The 22,627-nt window shown below is 39.9% G+C and overlaps 6 protein-coding genes across 6 annotated transcripts; 2 read left to right on the top strand and 4 right to left on the bottom strand.

Annotated features, from left to right (window-relative positions):
- Positions 1 to 23: 23 nt before the first annotated feature.
- On the bottom strand, positions 24 to 626 carry HER10_EVM0009066 (uncharacterized protein; the record flags this gene model as incomplete). Its single annotated transcript, XM_035478565.1, has 2 exons — positions 24 to 471; positions 526 to 626. 2 exons carry the CDS (start codon positions 624 to 626, stop codon positions 24 to 26), a joined length of 549 nt encoding a protein of 182 aa, XP_035333070.1.
- Positions 627 to 3,050: 2,424 nt separating this feature from the next.
- On the bottom strand, positions 3,051 to 4,352 carry HER10_EVM0007323 (NAD dependent epimerase/dehydratase; the record flags this gene model as incomplete). Its single annotated transcript, XM_035476882.1, has 6 exons — positions 3,051 to 3,175; positions 3,233 to 3,422; positions 3,477 to 3,679; positions 3,741 to 3,873; positions 3,927 to 4,221; positions 4,279 to 4,352. The coding sequence occupies 6 exons, from the start codon at positions 4,350 to 4,352 to the stop codon at positions 3,051 to 3,053; spliced, it is 1,020 nt and encodes a 339-aa protein (XP_035332861.1).
- Positions 4,353 to 13,019: 8,667 nt separating this feature from the next.
- Positions 13,020 to 13,393, bottom strand: HER10_EVM0007733 (uncharacterized protein; the record flags this gene model as incomplete). The annotated part of the gene is made up of 3 exons (XM_035477278.1): positions 13,020 to 13,028; positions 13,090 to 13,155; positions 13,226 to 13,393. The coding sequence occupies 3 exons, from the start codon at positions 13,391 to 13,393 to the stop codon at positions 13,020 to 13,022; spliced, it is 243 nt and encodes an 80-aa protein (XP_035332918.1).
- Positions 13,394 to 14,731: 1,338 nt separating this feature from the next.
- Positions 14,732 to 15,754, bottom strand: HER10_EVM0007979 (uncharacterized protein). Its single transcript, XM_035477517.1, has 2 exons — positions 15,229 to 15,754; positions 14,732 to 15,136 (listed from the first exon to the last, which is right to left on the bottom strand). Exons 1-2 carry the CDS (start codon positions 15,662 to 15,664, stop codon positions 14,817 to 14,819), a joined length of 756 nt encoding a protein of 251 aa, XP_035332947.1. The 5' UTR covers positions 15,665 to 15,754; the 3' UTR covers positions 14,732 to 14,816.
- Positions 15,755 to 16,476: 722 nt separating this feature from the next.
- On the top strand, positions 16,477 to 17,718 carry HER10_EVM0005461 (uncharacterized protein; the record flags this gene model as incomplete). Its single annotated transcript, XM_035475077.1, has 1 exon — positions 16,477 to 17,718. One exon carries the CDS (start codon positions 16,477 to 16,479, stop codon positions 17,716 to 17,718), a length of 1,242 nt encoding a protein of 413 aa, XP_035332627.1.
- Positions 17,719 to 20,135: 2,417 nt separating this feature from the next.
- On the top strand, positions 20,136 to 22,306 carry HER10_EVM0003475 (major facilitator superfamily transporter; the record flags this gene model as incomplete). Its single annotated transcript, XM_035473150.1, has 3 exons — positions 20,136 to 20,303; positions 20,359 to 20,756; positions 21,022 to 22,306. The coding sequence occupies 3 exons, from the start codon at positions 20,136 to 20,138 to the stop codon at positions 22,304 to 22,306; spliced, it is 1,851 nt and encodes a 616-aa protein (XP_035332392.1).
- Positions 22,307 to 22,627: the final 321 nt, after the last annotated feature.

Raw genomic sequence — 22,627 nt, 5'->3', positions numbered from 1 at the left:
ATCTTCTCAAGAATGAAATGCGACTAGGCCTTGAATGCCTTGGCAACCGAGCGAGGAGCCGCCGGCGCCGGGGCAGGTGGTGGAGCATCGGCTGCAGGTGCTCCGGGAGCTGGTGTCTTGGCTGGGGCAGCGGCCGGAGCGGCATCGGCAGCGGGGATAGGCTGGGCGCCAGCTGCGGGCACAGGTTGAGCACCAGCAGCGGGCGGTTGAGCTCCAGCAGCCGGGATGGCGTCCGGCTTCTCGGGCTTCTTCTCCTTCTTGCCCTTCTTCTTGCCCTTCTTCTTCTTCTTCTTCTTTTTCTTGCCCTCGGCTTCGACCTCTCCTGGATTCGTGACGTCGTCGACTTCCTCTACCTCTTCGAATTCATCCATGTCGTCTTCAGGTGTTGCGTCGGGAATCAAGGCCGATGGAGGAGGCTGAGGAGGCTGGGCCTGGCGGGCTATGATGCTGGTGTCATGCAGAGACATGTCACTGACTTATTGTTAGTAAAAAGATACAGAACAAATGTTGGAGTGATATACTTACTGGAAAGTCTGGGCATCTTCTTCTTTGGTTACAGAAACCGGAAGGGCGTCGATGCTGACCGCCAGGGCCGACAATGTGAGAAGAGCGTTGAGGAACTTCATCTTGAAGTATCTCGCAGTCGATGTGAGAAATTGAAGATGGTTGTTCAAGAGAGGCTGGGGTGTGAAGTGTGTTGGATGATGAGGAAAAAGGAACTAAATTGAGGTGGAAGCTCGCCTAGATCTTATAGAAATCCTTCCCAGATGCTATACGACGAGGTAGCATACAAATTACGACTCTGTGGCAGCTACAACGGGCATAGCAACGGCCGTGACGACAGAATCAGTCGTCTCAACATGCCTCTCAAAGGTTGTCGGCGGTCCAACCGGCTGAGGAACTCAATCAGCGAGCACCGGCCGCCCCACGGAGCCTCCGTATAATGGTTCGCGAACTCGACAAACTTCCAAGGCTCACGGTCACTTGGACCCGGCTTCTCCGTGAGGGCCGTTGCTGAGCTGAGCGGTTCTCTTCGAAGACCAGTGTTCATAGGCAGCCCATAGCGTGACAGTCAATTACCTCTTTGCGAGACTGGACGCTGGGGCCACAGCTCTGAGTTCTACGATCACGGACAGTTGGAAATTAAAAGCCGTTCGTCCAGTCTCAACGTCACTTGACAGACCGGTTTTCTATCACAGGTGTACTCGCCGCCCGTCCGCGCGGTATGAAAAGCTTCTCTGATCCGAAATATGGTAAGAATATTCGGCGAACACGAGCACGCCGCACAGGGAGCTTTCAATCGCCATCATGAGTTGATGTACATGTCCCCGCGAGAGCCCGAGTGACGTCGTAAGCTCACGTTGGAGCCGCCCTACATGAGCTTCCATGCATAGTTCTATGCATGTTTAATCCATCTTGCAGAGCACCTTCCGTCGAGACGTGCACAGTCTTCCCGCTAATTAATCTCGGCCGATACCTTGCGTGCTGCCGCCGTTGAAAATGAGTCGGCTTACGTTGTGTTCAGATCAAAGTTTGCAAATTCAAATGAGATTTTCCAACGGCAACGGTCTCTTCCGAGTTGTTCGGGAGCGCCGTGGTGTCCGAGCCACCATTGAAGCCATCTCCTGAGCCAAGACATCGGGGAAGGCTTCCCGACTTGACCGCAAGGTTTGACTCTTTCATTTCGAAGAATGTCAATTGATTATCAAAGAGCTTGCAACTGAGGGCCGCGAAAACCTTTCTCGTGTCATTTTGACCTTATCTTAGTTCCTACAGGCCACCAAATCCTACCATCCAGATGACTAGGGGCGGAGCATTGACCGAGCTGGAAGCATTACCATGGGGGTTGGGAATCGTACATTTGTGTCTAGCCCGTTGCGTGGGTTCTTTATTGCCTGGTTGGAGGGAGACTACCTCTTTCATTGGGAAAGTATGTCTGTTCATCGTTCTAACTGAGGATGATCCGAGCTTCGTGGTACCGGACAAATGCCTTTGAGAGGCCCCCTCGGGACAACTGAGGTGAGGCACTAGCCATAGAAATCTTACCTAAGTTTTCATACCTTCACAAACCTGACCTTTTGGTGTCCTAATAGTCGGCAGGAAGCCGAATAGGTAGATGGTGCTCACTGATAGCTCACAGACATAGTCGCATGCGCTCAAGTTTCGCCATACGAGATGATCTGGATAAGAGCGAATGGGATCACACGAGCACTATGCAAGGTGCTTGATGGCCTGTAAATCGAGCCATGTGTACATGACGCTATGTGTGTTTGCAATTCATCCCCGTTCAGTCCCCCGACTTGAGTGTTTGTCAATCTGCACGGTTCGGCCCGAGAACACGAATGAATCAGGGCAGCTTGCAACGTGGAGGCAGAAAACAGCGAGAGCCTCTTTTTAGCAAAATGCACGAGCGACGCTGCAATCAACCCATGTTGCCCGGATTGAAACTTCACGCGATGTTGATTATTTTGTTTCCATCATTTTTGATTGAGTTCTAGAAGAGTAGCTTCGGAGGAATCCGCATCGCGTGTGCTGCAGTCAAAGAGTACATAATGCATGGATCATCTGATAGACTGAGCATATGACAGACGCGATCAGTGAGTTTAACTTCAGAAGTGGTTGCTTTACTTTCGGGTTCGGTATTAAATCATCAGCAAAGCTGTAGACAGAACCTACGGTCTTTGCTGGGGACCTGCGTGCTATCGACTGACTCACATCCATGACGTACGTTGTCGAACGGCTTTCGTAGGTTGTTGAGATTTCCTGCTCTTGCCATGGATTTCTCCCTTTCGAATGAGCAATCGAATTATATTGATTCACCTTCCACATTTGGGTGTTGTTGGAAACAGTTTGAACGTTGTAGTTGAATAAGCTTGAAGTAGACATGGCGGCGGCCTAAATTCTCAAAGTACACTGCTGATCTAAATTTCACATTATCAAGTCGACTATGACCCTGGAAGCTTATGGTCGGTCTCATAGCATCCTGTGCTCAGCTCGTACAGCTTTTCCCACGTGTGTTTGTGCTCTTCGGCCCTTGCCCAGTAGATGTTTCACGACTCTACCGCCGCGAATGATTCGACAGTGTCGGCAATACAGTCCTCCAACGTCCTATATTCCATTCCCAAGATGTTCACCGAACGTTGGGTGTTGATAGAAAACACGTCTTCTGGCAATTCTATGCTGTTGTCAGTAGTTGTGATTATTACGGAGCCTGTATTCTCATAGTACTTACTACCACCCGGCAAATTTTCCGATGGCAGGCTGTGACGGTATTTGGCAGATCTTTTGCGAATTATGCCGATGATATCACGGTTCGAATAGTGGCCGTTGGCGACGAAGAAGCGTTTGTTCCCGGCCTCGGGCTCTTCCATGGCCCGTACGTGGGCCAAAGCTATATCACGGACGTCGGCAAAAACGGGATACTAGTAAACATGAGCATACTTCTTGGTGAATTAGGGCAATATGAGAAACTAGACCTCGACAGCGGGTATTTCGGCGTCCATCGATCCGTTGAAAAAGCTTCTGATAATTTGGTTTGACTCGTTAAGGGAGTCCAAATTGTTCAGACGTTGCAGCACTGGACCGAAAACAAGAGGGGGCAAAATGACGGACAGCGTGAAGCCCGGAGACTCTTCACTCTGAAAATTCCACGCTGCCTTCTCTGCAAATGTTTTGCTTGCTGCGGCATCTCGTTAGGGGTATATGTGCGGGCTGTAAGCTCTAGGTCGGAAATCGCTTACCTGCGTAGCCGCTAACCGGGTTCGCCAGTGCCTCCTCGGCCGTGATGGGGTTCCAGTCTATCTCATCATATGTATGGCCGGGCCAAAGACCCTTTGACATATCCAACATAGAGACAAAGGACCCCGTAATCACCTGGAACGAATCAGCCGATATTGCAACGTGCCTGAATAAGAGTTGGTCCGCACCACTCGCTTGACCGTCGGAGCCCCCGCCTTGATAGCTTGAAGAATATTGGTGGTCCCATTAACAGCTGGGTCGATCAAGTCTGCCTGGATGTTTTTGACTTCGTATGTAACGGGGCTCGCAGTGTGTATGACTGCGTCGAAAGGGGGATCAGACCGGACGGCCTCGTCAAAGGCCCCAAGTTGTCCAACGTCGGGAACGAAGACAAAGCCTAACTTATCGGGCGAATATCCAGAGAACGATTGACTGATTATATCTGCCTTGGCCTGGCTTCGCACAGTTGTGATTACTGAGTGGCTAGCCGTATGTCAGTGAGGGCTGACCTATCGCTCGAGTGCCTGGAAGAGAGTCTACCCTTGCTCCAGTAGCACCTTGATTATGTGCATAGCTATGAAGCCGCTACCACCGGTAAGAAGCACATGTACCATGGTTTTGTGATAGTTCAGGGTCGGTGTAAAGTTAGCTGTAAGAAAGACGAGTAGGGAGGTTTCAAAGTCATGACATATAGAAGGCTCATCTTATAGCAATGACTCTCAGCCGCCTGATCTTTATCGACCCAGTAGACTAAGAATCCATATCTGATGAGAAACGCGGATTTCGTTATCTCCATGGTGGTTATCACCGACTACCGGGTCACAGCGACGGCGACAGTCTTTAGGTCCGGATCATGGGCCCAGTCTTGGAGGGGTAAGCCCTGACAAGGTGTCCAGAATGAGGACAGGGACGGAGCTATCCGCACTCTAGCCTACCTTAACTGGGTGCATCCGTTGCCCGGGCCAGTTTCGAATTACTGCCATCGTACAAAGACATCTGCCATCTTCACTATCTAAAGTACGTTAGCGTCTGCAACAGTAAGGTGGACAAATCTCTTGGTTGTTGAGTCAGATTGCGGCGGCCATAATGAAGATCTTGCCAACCCCCAGCTATTTACAATCCTGACATTCTTCTGTCGTCTCTACCAATACTATGCATTGAGCTAGATGTTTAATATTAGGTATCATGAATCAACTTTATCTCTTGGTGGACGCTTTCAGGGACTGGAAATATCCCTCGTGGGGTTGCCATGCTGAAGGTTCGACATGAGCTTGAATATTGCTTCATCAATTTGGGAGCAAGATGCAACCGAAATGTAGCCTTTCTACGTCGCGCGATTGTCCAGGAAACTCCGATATGCACGGAGTCGACACAAGCATCGTCCGCGGATGTCTAATAGTGACTAAGAGAAGTTCACTTTCTGATAGTTATCCTAGAAGTCGACAGAAGTGCTCGGTCTGTAAAGCATTATCTGAGACTTCCGGTACCGTCATCGTGCCCAGGCCTGATCCGGCGCAGTCTGCTTCGTGCGATGTGCGATGCGGCGATACTTGTTAGCCTCTGTTAATGCTCGATTGTACGGAGTGATAGGCGAATAGCCCGCGAGTCTATAATTAGGTCCTTATTATTACTAATATTAAACTTTACCTCCTATGATTTTATAGCCCGTTTATAAATTATATACGTATTAATAAGGCTAAGGCTATATATACGCGGGGTAGGCCCTACGTACTTAATATACTTTAATATAGTACCCCTTTTTTTTAAAACTAGGCCCCGGGCCTACTCTTTTTTTTTTATATTTAAATAGGACCTTTTTAAGCTCTTTTTTTTTATTATTATAAGGCCGTTACTTTATTTTAATGGCCTTTTTTATATTTTTATATAATTTTTAATAATTACCCAGTCCGTTACCCTATTTTTTAAGGGCCCGAATTAATTATAAATATTTTTTATTTAATACTACTTATTTTTTTTTTTTTTTAACTTATTAATTATTATATATTTAGTTTTTATTTATTACCTTTTTTTATATACTAACGCTGATTATTAATATAATAATAATTTTTAAAAAAAAAGTCTTTATTTTTATATACTACTTTTAATAAGCTTTTTATTTATTATTTATACGCGTTATACGTAATTAATTTATTTATTATTAATTTTATTATAAATTTATTAATATAACCCCTTGGTCTTCGTAAAATATAATTAAATTAATAAGGCTAGTAATACCTAATTATTAAAAGCTAAAAAAATGTATTTTATAACTTATATAATTAGTATATATAAGCTATTCGTTTTTAGCATTCTCGTTATTAATTAATTAAGTTTTTAACCTTCTATTTAATAATTTATATAATATTTTTATTTTATGTATATACGCTACTTAACTAAGGTTTATAACGTTAAGCTTTATTATAATTAGCTTAGTATATTATAAACTTACTGCTTACTAATTACTCTCTTATTACTATTATTTTTATTAATTATATATATTTTTAAGTACTAGTTATTAATATTTTTATATACTTATTTTAATTATTCTTATTAAAGCTTAGTAAGTTTTTAGCTTATATATTACTTTTTATTATTTTTTTTTATTTTAGTTAACTTATTTTATATTTTAGATTTTTAATTTTATTATCCTAGCTTATTATATTCTAATTATTATTATTATAACCTACGTACTACCCTAGTAATATTATATTAATAAGTTATTATATATTTTTTTAAGCTTTTATAAATAATACTAATTCTTTATTTTATTTATAAGAGCATATTTATTAACTTATTCGTAACTTTACTAAGTACGTACTAAATTTTTTTATTAAAAATACTACTTTTTATTTATAATTCTCATGGCCCTTATTAGTACTATGCCGCGCCTACTATTTAGTAGTTTATTTTTATTATATTACTTATTTATAATTTAGGTATTATTATTAATAATACTATTTTTAAGTTACCTCTTAGCGTTCTTATTAATACCCGCTGCTTTTATATTTAAATAGTTAACTTAGTTTATTTATTATATATTATTAGCGTTTTTAAGCATATTACTTATATTTTTAAAGCTTTTATAAATATCCTTTATATAAACCGCTCTTTTATATACCTTATATAGCCTTTTTATTACTTTTTATTAATTTTTATATTTAGCTTATTAATAATATTATTATTATTAATAATAACCCTTAATTTATTTACCGAGGGTACCGTCTATACTTCTTATTTATATTAAGAGTATTAATTTTATATAACCTCTTAATAACTATGCTGCGCCTCTAAGTACCTAATAATATACTTATTAAGTAATATTTACGTTTTTAATTTAGTTAGTTTTTATTTATATACCGCTTTATTACTATGCTTTTACTTAGTTTAGATTTTTCTTTATATATTTATTATTAATATAGCTAGGGGGTACTTATTATATACCCTTAGTATTATTTTTATATTTATATATATAGTTAGGGCTTAGCCCTTAATATTCTTTTTTATTTTATTTTATTTTTATAATTTTTATAAGTATATTATTCTTAATATAGTATTGTAGCTCTTAAGTATTTTTTTATTATTATATTCTTATTATTAAATTAAGTATTATTTTTTTAAGCTTTTTATAACTAATAATTTCTTTAACTTTATATAATAGTTTGCTTTTTATTTTACTAATTAGGGATTATTTTAGTACTTCTTTTTTTATTATACGTAAGGCTTTAATAAAGAGATAGGGAATATATTATAAACCTTATAATAATTAGGTATTTTTAATTAGTATATAAGCCCGTAATTATTTATAACTTTATAAATATAAAAAGTCTTAGTTACTTATTCGTTACTTATTCGTTAGTTTATAACTCATTGCTTACTAAATATACTTATTTAATAATAATACCTAGCTCTTTATTATAAACTTTTATTTATCTTTTTATTATACTATATTAATTAGTATAATTACGCTTTTTAATAATAGTATTATTTTATTTTATTAACGTTATAAATACTTTATTTTTATTTTAGTTAAGAGGTTTATTATCTTTATTATCTTTATAAATAATAAGTAGCTTAGTAATAATAAATCGTACCAAAAGTATTTTATTTAGTAATATATTAATAGAGGTAATATATATTATTATATACGAACTATGCGAAGTATAGCTATTATACTTAATTTACTTAGTTTTTATATAAAAATAGTATAAATAGTACTTTATATATTAGTTTTATTATTCTATTTAGTTATCTGTTTATAAATAAAAACCGTACTTAGTTATTTTTTAGTTATTAATAAGTAATAGAGATATTCCTAGAACTTATTTATAAAGAAGGAGCCCTTATTTAAAATAACCCTTAGCTAAGCTATAAATAAAAAGATTTATTTAAATAATAAGTTTATTAACCCGCTATAAGCTTTGTAATTATTATAATATAAGTATTATATTTTATATACTGATTTATTATTACTAAGATTACGTTATATACTTTTTATTTATTAAAAATATTAACTTTAATAAGCTCGTAATAAAGTTTAAAAATATTTTACTATATAAGTACATTAATATTAGTAATAAAGCGAGTAAGCTATAAAATAAGTAGTAATATACCTTTTTTTTAATATATAGTATAGCTATTTATATATATTTTTATATTTTATTTTATTTTTAAAACTAAAAATAGTCTCGTTATATTAGCTTTAACGTTTTAAATATACTTAAGTAGCCCGCTATTATTATATTATAATTATTAATAATTTTTTTATCCTCTCTTTTATAATATATATACTATAGCCCTTTTTTAAATAGTCTATTATTTTTAAACTTAATAATTTAAGCTCTTTTCTTATTATTACTTTTTAATATATATAGGTTTACCTTTTTTAATTTATTTAAAGTTTATTATAAAAATATCTTTTATTATAAACTTAATAGCTAGTTTATTATAAATAAGTATAGCTTATTTATTATTTTAATTAAGTACCCTTAGTGCCCTCTTATAAAGTATATAACTTATAAATTATACCCTTAGTAATAAACTTAAATAATTATAAAATTACTCTGTTACGTTCTTATTATAAATTCTTATTATATAATACTTAGTTATTTCTTTTATAAGCTTAAGTTAAGTACTTACCCCTTTAATTTTTAGCTACTTTTTAGTATAATAATATACTTTGAGCTATAAATAACTATTATTATTAATAATAAGCCCTATCCTTAACTATATTATTAAAATATTTTTATATTTTATTTACTAACTTCTCAGCTATATTATTACTTACCTCCCTCCTTAATAATCCAGTTTTTAAATAATCTATTTACTAAGTTCTATATACTTAGTTTAAATTTAATTTTAATATTAAACATAATTAAGTTATTAAATTAGTATAGCTATTACGAGTTAAGCTACTTTTTATATTTAAGAATTATAAATTAAAATAATCTATTTAAACTATTATAATTACCTAGAATAAGCTAATATATTAATATTAGTATTATAAGCTATTAATAATAATAAGTAGCTTATTATTACTTATTTTATATTATATTTTTACTTTTATTAATTTCTTTAAATAAAAGTTATTAAGTACTAACGGCCCTTGAATAATTAATATAATACGGCCCTTATTACGAATTTTAATATATCTATATATAATACTATAAATAGTAATAGGTTAAAATATCGTAATATAAGTATTTATATAAATACGTTTCGTAGCTATTTAAATACTTATATTATAGTATTATTAAGCTATATATTACCCTTTTTTATTCTTTAAATTATTTATAAGTAATAAAGCTATTTTTAAATAGTTCTTAACGAACTAATAATAAAACCTTATAAAACCTAAGAATATTTAAATATTTTTAATATTATTAAGTAGCGCTACTTTATTATTATTACTATACTCTTTTTATACTTACCCCTTTATAAAAATTATATAGCTTAGGAATATTACCTCTATTTTATAAAATTTATATTTCTTTTATTTAGGTATAACCCTATTATTATAATTTTTAAGTATTTAATATATATATTACTCGTACTTTTAATATTAATATTATAAACTAGAATATTATTTAAGTATATAATATAAGTAATATTAATAAGGCCCACTAGGGCTTTATAAATATATACTTAAAAGTTATTAGGGCGTTAACTAGCCCGAATAGTATAACTATATACTTAAAATACCCGTATTATATATAAAAGCTATTTTTATTTATCGCCCTTTTAATATATATTTAATAATATACGTTCTTAATATTTAGCTTTATAAAAATTTTAGTAATTAATAATCTATCTAGTTTCTTTAATTAGTAATAGTAACGTTTTATTTTATATATTATTTTATTAAGCGCTTTATAATTAATATAAAGTTATAACTTTCCTTTTTTTAATATAAATAAAATCAGGGCCCCTACTAAGCTCGTTAATTACTAAATTTATCCCTTTATTTTTATTTTTATAAAATAGTTTTTAAAACCTCTAGCTCCTCTTTAATAATAAGTAAATAAGTCCTATAAGTAAATAAGTCCTTATAATACTTTAATATTATTTTTAAAAATAATTATATATCGTAAATTAATTAAGTTAAGAGTTTTATAACTTTTTTTTAAAAACTTTTTAATATCCTTATATACCTCTTACTAATTTATCCTTATATTTTTATTATTTATATTACTTACTCCTATTATAATATATACGTCCTTTATATTTAATATAAGTAACGGGCTTATTATTATAATACTTTTTATATTATCCTTAGCTATAAGCGTTACGTATATAGCGTACGTAATTAAGGCTACTTAGAGGCTAATTTACTTTTTATTATTATTAAGCTAATATAACACTTAAATATTAAGTAGCACTATATTTTCTTTTTAATATATAACTAGGTTAATATTCTCTAACTAGGTATTTTTAATATTAGTATTAATAACTCCGTATTTATAATTATAAAGTAATATAGCTACTTTATTATTTTTATATTATCCTTTACTTAGATCTATAAGTAATAGCTCCTTTTTATTATTAAGGTCTCTTTATTATATCCTTTAATAACTTTATTAAATAAATTTATAATTATTATAAGTTAGTTATAACGTAGTTAATATTAATTATATTAAGTCCGATTTATAATTTATTAAGCTATTCTAGTTTTATTATTAATTATTTATATATAATTTTAGTAAAATCTCTAGCTAGTAGTCTTATTATTTTTTTTTTTATATTATTAATACGGGTATTATGTTTATTATAGTTATTACTCTTAGTTCGTAATTTTATTAATAATAATTCTAAATAACATAGCCCTTTTTATTATAGGATTTATATTTAGTTTTAGAGTATTACGTAATAAAGTACCCCAACTTTTTATATATATACCCCAACTTTTTATATATATAGTAGCTCCTTAGCTCTTTTAAAGCTTTAGGTAGTCCGCTTTTTATACCTTTCCTTATTATAATTATAATAATATAAAACTACTTTAGGTCCTATTTTTTTTTATAGCTTAGTTATTATTCTTCTCCCTTACTTTCTCGTTATTATTATTATTTTTAAGTATTATTTATATATTTTTATTAATAAGCTTAGTATTTTTATATTTATTATTTATATTAGCTAGCTTTTTATTAAATTTTTATATTAGTTTTATAATAGCCTAGCTCTAATACGTATTTAATATACCTCGTTATTAATATTAATTTTTATTATATACTTAGTAATTAGCTCTATATTATTATAACTATACGTACTTCGTATTTTAGTTTATTAAGTAAGTTTATAATATATTATTTTTTATTTAATTAAAAATAGCTCTTTTAATTTATTATAAGCTATTACGAAATAGTTAATTATTTTATTATTTTTTAATATAGCTTTTAAGCTATAAGCTCGTTATTAATATGGCTACTTAGGTTTATTAATTAGTTATATAAGTATATTTTAAATCTTTTTATAATAATATAGTTATATATTATAAGTCTTATTTCTCTTATTTTTATATAGTATACTTAAGTAGTTTTAGTTTATTTTTAAAAAAGTACGAAGTTATTATTATTTTAATATTATTATTAAGTAGCTTTTTTATTATATAGTTAGGTATTAGCGGTAATTATATAAAAATAATTTTAATTCCTTAGCCCTTTTTATTATAAATAGGGTTAATATTAATAATATAATAAATTTAAATAACTACTTGTATTATTTTTATGCTACTTAGTAACCCCTTACTTATTTTATTTATTTTATTTATTTATTTATTATAATATATAGTAAATTTTTGTAAGGTCCTTGCTCTTTAAATAAAATACTTATTCTATTTTCTTTTTATTATAAACGTTTTAGCTCTATGTATTATTAATAAATATATTATTTAACCTTAATAATATAAATTTATATTTCTAATTTTTTTTTAATAACTCGCGCTCTTTAATACTTAGCGCGTCGTTACTAATTAAAAAGTTTTTATAATTATTTTTATAAACTTTTTATATTATAAGTACCTAAAACTTATTATTTTTTAAAAGTAAGGTAATTAAGTTATTATAGTTCGTATAATAAGTATTTATTAATATATTATTTATTAATTTATTAAGGGGTTAATAAAAAGTTTAGTTTATTAATATTTAATTATATAAAATAATAAGCGAATAGCCTGCGAGTTTATAATTAGGTCCTTATTATTATTAATACTAAACTTTACCTTTTATGATTTTATAGCCCGTTTGCGAGTTACGTACGTACTAGCGGGGCTAGGGCTGCGCGTGCGCGGGGTGGGCCCCGCGTACCCGATGCGCCCTGATAGCCTCCTATATCTACCTGCCCCCGAAGATTGCGGCGCGCTGTGGCCTTCTTAACAAGAGACAAAGATCAGTTCGTAAGCTTGCTACCAGTATGTTTCAGGGGGCTCAACCCAATGGAGCAATACATGTACTCGTCGATGCTTATTAACTTAGGTAGCGAAACGTAGCTCCTATGACTATGCTCTTGTACTTTTGAGATGTTTCTAATGACTAAATGAGTCTGTGAGAAGTACTGCACCGTGGGATAATAGATGAATATATCGCTTATAAAATGCTACACGGGGAGGACATCTCTACGCCATCCATCGTGGCTCCCCTGAAAATAATTGTACAATATAGTGAACGCGGCAAGACACCTAAAGTGGAATCTGCGCACCAGTTGGTATCTAGTATTTACGAACTCAAGATGCAATCAGAGGATCTAGGGTTGACCATCCATTTCGCCACAGAAGGTACTGGGCAATCAGCTTAGGTGCACTAAGAAGCGTCCAAAGTTAGCGGCCGTTACGATAAGTTACAAAAATGAGATTATTCTTACGCTGTAGTAGGGAAGGTCAGTCTTCCACGAGTACTTGGTGCAGGGGCCGGAGGGGGTTTCGTAGCACTGGAATAATTGAGTCATTAGTACAGGGCCTGTATGCTAGCTCCTATAGGGGACTGGAAGCCGTGCGTACAATCCATCCACCGCTTCCGGGGATTTGGCCCGTGTTCCAGGTCAACTTCTGGTTCGAGTAGCACGGGCTAGGAGCCGCTCTCGCCTCAATAGGGGCGGCGGCCACATCCACGGCGGGAGCAGCAACTGCGAGCGAGGCAAAGACGAGGACTGCGTTGAGGAACTGCATGATTGCGATAATGACCGTGATGTAATTGGATGATTTCTGATAATGAGCTGATGTAGAAGAGGTCCTTCAATGGGAGTAAGTGTCCTCTTAAATATGTGTACTTGGACGTGAGTAGAAGAGTCCAAGGCGACCTCGGAATGCCAAGAGGAGTAGCAATCTAAGTCATCACGAGAATCAGAAAGTATAACTTATGAGCCTCATATCCTAGTTTCACGGAGGAAGCATACTGAATGATGTACGGAGTACGGAGTACGGATAGCTCCTTCTCACTACCGCTTCTAGTCGAGGCGGTAGGGTATTCCGGGAGGCACGAATCGCACTGGTGGGGCTGGAGTAACGGGTCTCTCCATGTATTTGCGATGGTTCGGCCAGGCCTATGTGTGTGGGACTTCTTCAGTGCGTACTTTCCCCGCCATTTGCTTTTTAGTAAGTATGGCCGCAATACGGCGAGTGCACTCCGACCGAGAGGGCTGATCCTGGCAATAGATCGAATCATGGAAATGATCGCGGGGCGAACCCGTGTCGCTAAGCCTTGCCCTTCATCTAAGTGAATAAAGTTCAATTATCCGAGCTCTGTAGTTATTGTAACAATACACATACAGTGCCTATATTCACAACGAACGTGTTGACAAGTGAAACAGGGGGGAAATCGCTGCGTGAGAGTCACAACGTGTGGAATACCCTACTCAAGGTGGGTTTAGAAGCGGAGGTCTCGGATTCCCGTAAAGGCCGTCGCTACCGGCTCCAACTCGAGTTTAGATCGTGTAGGCACCCTCATTCTGGCGTAATATCCCTCTGCAGATCTTATTTTATGTTGATTACACCATAATACCATGCCCTTAGCCTCTTGAGCCGTGATTTTCTCACCTTACTGTCGCCGGAATGTGGAAGTCCAATTCGCCTATTGAGTCAGATGGCCCGCAAGGACCACTTTCATGTCCCGGGACATTTCCGGGAGTCGAACGTGATGATGGAAATAGCGGGACGGATTCGGTGTGCATCACAGATTGTTACTCGATATTGGTGGTCATCACCTGCCATCTAGAGCTCATAGATTGTTCTTGCAAGCATCTAGGTCTTCGCCAAGCAGAGGAGGCGGACCGCCTCCAGCTACAAACATTTCAGCAGCGCAACCAACCTAGCGAAGGTAATGCTAGCTTATTCAAAGGCAAGACTAAATACCTTTAAAGGCGAGAAGCCAACAGCACACAGTCCTTCTAATCGGCGGAAAGCCCGGTGGTAGATAAGCTGTGCATCTTTCACAATCCTGGGCAAAGATTGCCATGATCATACTAAGTACCAATTGTGATTACATTCTCTGGCGACAGTATTACTTGCTTGCTAGTCTCAACACTCAGATTAGCGCCAATCTATACTTGGTTCGCGTTCTAACCTTATAAAGGTGGCGGAGAGGGCTACTGGATCATTGCTTCTCAATGATCCATCTCATCATGTACTTCTCCACCTCATGTGTCCCACGATACGTTTGCGCCAAGCCCTCATTGCCCATGATTCCAAGCTCGCCCTCATGTCGAATGATTTCCTTAGACCAGTAGTCGTTATCGATGGTCCAGGTTCCAAGGTCCTCAAACCCCAATTTCTTGTATAGTCCATATCCTTCAGCCGAAGCAACAAGGAAAGTCGGAATCTTCTCAGCATCACTGATGTCGATGACTGACTGGAGCAACTTTGCTCCAATGCCCTTTCTTTGATGATGAGGGTCAACCATTATGTTTTTCACATCTGGTAGCGATGTCAGAACCCTCGGTACTCTCGTCAACAATATGTTGGCGGCCGGATCATATCCTGGCCGGTGCTCATTCCGGAGTGCTTACAATTATGTTTCCGTCCATCTACTGCCCTTTCGTAACATTCATCCATCTCTTCCTCTCTTGGGTGGCCGAAGCGCTCCCACAAATCTTTCATGTGAGGTTTGATTGCGAAAATGGACGGCGCGGTGGGTTCTGTATCCGCACTTTCCGTGGGCTTCTCCAGCGTGGTTGCAGCGGGCGGCTCTGTCGCATCGACGACGTGGTATCTGATGAAACCCACGACGGCATCTGTGTCGGGTGCGACAACAACCAGGAAGTGGTTTTTGGGATTCTTCAAAGCGAGTCGCGTTGAAAGTGGGAGGATCTCCCTCGGATGGCGCTCGAAGAAAGCTCCATAGAAGTCGTGAAACTGCTCTAAGGCTGCATAATGTACGGCGGCGATGGCATCTGCGTCTATCGTGGTCGCTGGCCGGATGTGCATTGACGATTCTGGCGCCATCGAGATAAGAGCGGCACTGTCCTGATCGAACAAGACGCAACCTGGGAGCTTCTTGTTGAGGACTCTCGGGGCTTTTAACGCGTGCTGATGTTGGGGCTTTATGTAAAGCATGAGGCTTACGCGCGACCAAAATGCTTAGTGTCGCGGAGGATTATCGCGCCAATCACTTTTTGGTTGGCCGCTCCTGCCGTTTCGAGTGCAGATTGGTCCGGACCCGGGGTGTGGAGCAAACGGGGTGACTCACCGGCCGAACATCCGCACGGCCGGAGGAGTTTCCCAAACTCCAGACGGTCGTCCTCAACTAAGAGAGACCACGTACGAGCTGCAATCATCTTACAGGCGAATTTCTCGTAGTATTCAGAACAATGTTATGGCCTCAATATTCATAAGGTGTCTATACAACATTTCATCATGGGTTACGAAAGGTCTCAAGTCGACAGGACACGGAACCATGCGTGCGTCCCATTTCGACATTGAAGGCGGCAGTGACCAGTCTTGCAGTTGAGACTATGTCTTGAGACCTTGAATTTCTGTCTTATGAACAACTAAGGATACCTGGAACATTTGCTTGAGAACCTTGATGTTGGGCTTTGCAACAAGGTTTGAGGCTACCATAGGATTGCAACCGCCACGTCCTTGATGCTACGTGTTTCTATCTCCGAGTCTATCAAGCATATGTATATAAGTGCTCCCTTCTCAATTAATTATCTGGCAGGTCAATCCCATCAGCTCCATTAATTACCTTACCCTACAACCCCCAAAATTAGCCATCTCTGTCCTGAGTTCACTTTGATCTGATCCACCATTCCATCATGGATAGCCCGACAAAGAGCAAAGATGATCGGACACATGCCAGTCACACCAAAACTCAAGAAGCAGTTGAGACGCTGTCTTCATACCTGTCACTTTCAACACAACTGGATTCCGATTCACTTCTGAGACTGCAAGAAGGGCAGATTACTGAGCGACGAACCGCAGAACTTGAACACATCGGCGAAGGATTTTGCGCCACCATATATGACTTTGGGAGCACCGGTCAAGTCATCAAACAGGCAAAAGAGCTGAGAAATTTTCCAGAACTACTGGTCGACTATGTCGCGCATCGGAAAGTCTATGCCGCCGGCCTCCACATGGGGGTACAAGTCTGCATCCCTCGTCCAGCTGAGTTCGTCATACCTGAACATCTTGGCCAGTGGTATAATGAACACAGGGAGTCGGGCAAGCTACCAGACGATCGAACCCTCATCAGCAGGAATATGGCGGTCCTCGTATCTGAGAGAATCCCAGCACTACCTCTGGAGGTTCGCAGAGCCCTCATCGAAGTTTTCTGTCCTGAGGAGCAGAGAGTAGCAGCTCGTTTTAATCGAAGAAACAACAACTGCCTTGCTCGATTGTACCTGGGCCGGCGTCGACAGAATACCAGAGTCGAGGGGGGTTTCGAGCTGCGCAACTTCGAATTGACCTTGGACAAGATGGAGATTCTCAACCTCGATCCACTTCAATATGTGGCACCCATGGCAGAAGCCTTGGCAGTCATGCACTGGGAAACCAAGCACGATGCATTCGACGTCGAGTTCGTCCTCGCCTCATCGCCAAAACCAAGAACTCGAACTGCGGAATGGGCATCAGTCAAGACCACCCGGGAACCTAGCGAAGGAGCTGAATCTCAGCAAAAGGCCGTGGAGGTATGGCTTCTAGACTTCAATCAGATTGGAGAAATCACAATGGACAACAAAGGAGTAGAAAAGGCAGTCAGAGGGTTCTGGGATAATGATCCGTATTATCCCAGGCCAACAGTGGAGGAAGACTCGCACACTACTGAGGCGAAGCTGTGGCGCAAATTCAAGCAGGTATATCTGGCAACCTCATCAAAGATCATGAAGGACGATGCATTGGCTACGACCTTCATCCAGGCGGTCGAACTGGAAGGGCAGAAAAGATCGGTATGCCCTCCTGTTCTCCAGGGCCCACCGAAGGCATTGGCAGCTGTATCTATACCATCAAGATCTGCTGGCAAGAAGAAGCAGAGGAGTTACGTTGACTTCAATGAGTAGAAGTGGCCATTACATAATCGGCGTATCATTCGGGGTCGGCCCCGGAGGCAAGTCGAAGACTCGGATTGCAGCACCTTAATTTCTCCCTCTAGAAAAAAACAAAAAGGTTGTACAAGAAGTAGTCTCGAACCTCGGACCCCTACAATAATATGAATAAAGATACAATTCTTCATGGCTTAGCTTTACCACTTGACTAAATGCCCTGTCACCTGACCAGGAAGGCGCGAGGTACCTGGCCGGCCGGCGGGGCGAGATCGTGCAGTGGGGCCGGAGACCGGGAGGAATTTGCTCCACCGCCGTGAATCACCGGATGCCGAACAAAGGTTCACCGGGAGGTACACCCTCAGTCAGCCAAACAAAAGTGTATGGACAAGTATCTTTTGGGGTGAACATGTTTATATCACAAAAAAGAAAGGCTTGGCTGGAATTAACTCACCCTCGCCGCACTCAGCGCTGGATCTGCTCCCGGCGTACCTCAAAGCATCCCGTCGAAAACTGAGGCCAATGTTGAAATTCTCGCTCCCTTTTGCAATTAAGTACCCCCTCTTGGCCATCGAGGAGTCGCTTCCTCAGCTTTCCTCTCTTGCCATAACAATGACCGTCTTACAGCCCCACCATACTGCATGCCCGATAATATTAACGTTGCATACCTTAGTCGCAACGCATTTGTGGGAGAATACACAATACAAGCTGCATTCCCCTTTCTTTTCCACCATCACCATAGCCAGGTGCTTTAATTGATGATCTTGTAAAATATGATGATGTTTTATATTCTTCGGTCTGGCTCAAGATCGTCATAGGCAAATAAGTACATGTCACATCTTCTCCGTCATCTTCTCTATCAATATCCTGTAGTCGTATTCGAGTGCAAGAGTCCTTTGTTACACACGAAAGGCATGCATTGATATGAATGCTATTTGATATGATTTGACCAGTTCCTTTGTGTCTATAGAAAAAAGCTTCAGTAGAACACGTGTAGACTCCCACAAAACTGGGGGGCTGCTCTGATGTGCTGGGACACCTGGCACTACCTAATCGGACAGCCACCCCTGCGACAACAACTATCCATAGTACTGCAGCCGATAACATTATTGGCATCTACGAAGAGGTAATTGCATCACTGCCTCTGTCACTCCATTCACTTCGATTTCTGACAACGCGAGCTCATGGTGCTTGCAGTCATCAAGTTTGCCAAGGAGGTGGTCAGACATGCCAGCTAAAGACAGATCTGCCGAGGACCTCCGGCGCCTTTTTTAGTCGAGGAACCTATGTCATAGAGCGTGACTTTTGGAATATATGAAGCTGCTCGATGCGTTGTTGGCAACGGAAGTCAATTCCTGGCAAACCTCTAGCTCCGCCGACTTGGCCTTCTTAGCACCCGGCAGTTTTGAAGCCGAGATCGCATTCTCATTGAAACGTACTGGTGACCGATACTAGTTGCACCGCCAAACTAGTTGGAGTCCCAGCAAGGCTGGTCCCAGTAAGATCTCTTTGAGCTAAGGTGTCCACTTTCTTACAGCAACGGCTGTCAGCTGGATCTTCGCCAAATCCTTGCCGAAAGACAAGTATGTTAGAAGACTGTACAAGATTGTCTCCAAGAATTCCTAGCCCGTTCGCATAGATCAGGTTGCCGTTAGCATACAAAAGACTGATTCAGTCAGCAGAAGCGACCTTTCTTGTCTGTGGTTGGTAGAACTTCCCGTCTTACATCAGCGATACGATGTAGACAGCGATAACTAATCACTTATCTGGCACATACGCAATCTGCACCTCGGGAGAGACGGGATGGCACAGCCCATAGAAGTCGAATTCTATCCAACTTTCATGGTGAATTTGATCAAAAGCGGACGACTGTCAACGCAGCATCGTCCAATGGAACACCATACAGGCCATGCGATCCCATTTCCAGCCGAACCAAGAAACCCAGTGAAACTATCAATTAACGAGAGCGGCTGCCGTCCCCGACAAGAAACCTTATTGTAAGAAGGTTTTCATGTAACAGTCGAGGTTTTGCAGTAGTCGTATCTGCCGACCCCTCCCCTCCCACATCGACGTCGTCGCGCTAATCAATAACAGCTTAACCCCCGCCAGGTTGCATCGAAATAAGGGGATCAAGCCCGGTCCCGTACCCTTCTCGATGGCACACTCGACGTTACTCCAATCACACGGCGACGTCTCTTCAAAAGTTCAATCAGCATTGCTGCTTGTTGTTAAGCTTCTGAAGTGTTCCCCCGCTCGGACCAAAGCTCGGATACTCTGAATCCAAATCTGTATATGAATAGCCCGTGCCATGTCGCGGCTTCTTCGAGATGAACCTTTAATATTTCAACCGACACGTTTCTGAACTACTATTGAACAGAGTCAAGCCGGTTTTTCTCATTATTTTCAAGAGTTGAGTCTCTTTGCGCAACTTCAAAATGTCTTATAACGAATCATCCAACATGGGCCGAGACCGAGAGATGAAGATACGGATGGCCCAGGAGGCCAAAGCTGTCATCGAGTTTGAAGAGGATCCTCACCGCGCAGCGCTAGAGGATAACCCGTCCGAAGCGAAAGTTGGCATCAAAACATGGATTGCAATTTTTGTAAGATCATTGCGTCTCTGCAGCTTCTCTGGTGAATTTTGGCTGACATACATAGTCTATGGCTCTATCCTTCGGTCCATGTGTCGGACTTGCGTTCCTCACGGTTGCCGCCGTCGTCGTGCAAATTGCTACAGAGCTCGGTGGGCAGGACCAGTTGGCTTGGCTTGTAGGAGCATGGTCTCTCTCGACAGCATGCTCCTTCTCCCTCGCGGGACCTCTCAGCGATGTTTTCGGCCGGAGAATGTTGGTCATTGGTGGCCAAGTCACAGTTGTCATCGGCTCCATCGCCGCGGTGGCCGCGCAGAATATAGGAACGCTCATTGCCGCCGAGACGCTCATCGGCATCGGGACCGGCTTTGTTTTCGTCTCCTACGCAGGTGTTCCGGAGATGTTGCCTAACAAGTGGCGTTCTCTTGGTCTTGGAATCTTGGAATCTGGCATCGCTGTTCCCTGGTAAGTCTGAACATCTGAGCATCTGACCTTTCTTTTCCCGTGTTCCGTGTCGCATGGTTCGAACGCCTCCCCGAGTCAAGGAACTTTCTTTCTTACCCCAAAACCTCGGCACATATATCTGGGTGCCGACTCCAGGCGCCCTGCCGACCGCACCTCCTCCACAGATCTGAACGTGGGGAACCCCCGCACTTCGACTAATCGATCAAAACCTGGGGTGTTCGTCTGCCGAGAAAGAGCCAAGGTAGCTGACATTTAGAATTCACAGGGGCATCCTCTCCGTCCTACTCGGCAATGCATTCTTCAAGTACGCTTCGTGGAGATGGATATTCGGCCTAAGCATCATCATTGAGGTCATTTCCATCGTCGGCACTTGGTTTTCCTACCACCCAACCCCGCGGCCCCGGGGCGACTTTGACAAGACTCGCATGCAGCAACTCAGGGATGTAGACTGGATCGGTCTGTTCCTGTTCACGGCCGGTCTGGCCATTGCTCTCATCGGCCTGACATGGGGTGGCACCCCGGCCTACCCTTGGAATAGCGCCGGCGCCATCGCACCCATTGTCATTGGCTTCGCGGTCTTAGCCGTCGGCTTTGCGTACGACTTCAAGGTTGCTGCTCATCCGATGTTTCCGTTGAAGCTCTTTGTCATGTTCCGTCGTTACTCCGTCCTCCTTGTTGTCCTCTTCGTCTCGGGTATGAACTTCAACTCCATGTCAGCCCTCCTACCTCAAGGATTCCTTTACATGTTTACGACGGATGGCATTGAGATCGGTGCGCTATCACTGCCCAACACCTTGATGATTGGCTTCACTGGTGTCCTTGCACCCCTCATCGCCCACAAAGTTGGCTACATCAAGTGGCAGCTTGTCATCGGCATGGCATTCCAGGCACTGTTCATCGGCGCTAGTGCTGCGACTGTTTACCCGAACCACAAGTTTGCATATGCTTTCGTCCCTGCTTTTGGTGTACCCATGTTCGTCTGGGTCACTATCTTGTCTTATGCTGTTGCTAGCCTTCACGTTCCGCACTCAAATCTGGGAGTGGCAATGGGCTTGTTGGGTACCTTCAGATCAGGAGGTGGCGCCGTCGGCAACGCCATCTTCAACACAATCTTTCAAGAAAAGTTCCGCGAATTCGCTGGGGAAGAAATCGCCAATGCGGCCATTAGCAACGGATTGAATCCATCTGACCTTGGTACTATCATTCCTGCGGCAATCGAGTTTAACTTGGGCAACCCTCAAGCATTGATTAATGTTCCGGGTATCACTCCAGAGATTCAAGATGCTCTGAGAGAGGCCGTACGAGAGGGCGCAGGCCATGCTTTGAAGATTGTCTTCTACATTACGATTCCCTTCAGCGTCATTGCCTTGATCTGCTCTTTGTTTATCGAAGACCCCACGGCATACATGACGAACCACATCCAGTCTGCTATGGGTCAAGAGATGGCCCAAAATCGCGGCAAACGGGCTACCACTCCTGAAGAGGGCCAGGCAATCGAGTTTGAAACTGTGAGGACGGTTCAATCTGAACAGATTGTGGTGAAGGACTAAGAACTCGCCTGAAATCAAGGCGCTCTGGACCTAGGACACTGATCTCGTTCGCGTTCGGGACCTATAAGACATGGGGGGAGACTTAATGTTTACATAGAATCAAGATTTAGGTTGGTATGTATTTTATGTGCGTGAGAAAATACACTGTATATGATATTCACATGATACAAAGCCTGGAAATATGAATATTGACACATAGCTGGCATGTTAAGGCGATTCTCGCTCCGAACCAGACTGCCGGCGTATGGGGCCGCGGATGCCGGCGGCTGATCGGCGGTTGTGACCCCACTCGGGGGTCATCTACCGATCGGTTCGCGCCCC

The sequence above is a fragment of the Colletotrichum scovillei genome, assembly GCF_011075155.1.
Source record: "Colletotrichum scovillei strain TJNH1 chromosome Unknown Contig00006, whole genome shotgun sequence".
Classification (NCBI taxonomy): Eukaryota; Fungi; Ascomycota; class Sordariomycetes; order Glomerellales; family Glomerellaceae; genus Colletotrichum; species Colletotrichum scovillei.
Note: the sequence above shows the minus strand (reverse complement) of the source record. Positions and strands in the feature narration are given on the sequence as shown.

Excerpts from the sequence above, each read along its gene's own strand:
- HER10_EVM0007979 (XM_035477517.1), bottom strand. The coding sequence starts at position 15,664 with ATGGCGCCAGAATCGTCAATGCACATCCGGCCAGCGACCACGATAGAC. Across the intron at positions 15,137-15,228 it reads AGATGGACGGAAACATAATT|ATGTGAAAAACATAATGGTT; the intron begins GTAAGCACTCCG and ends CATCGCTACCAG.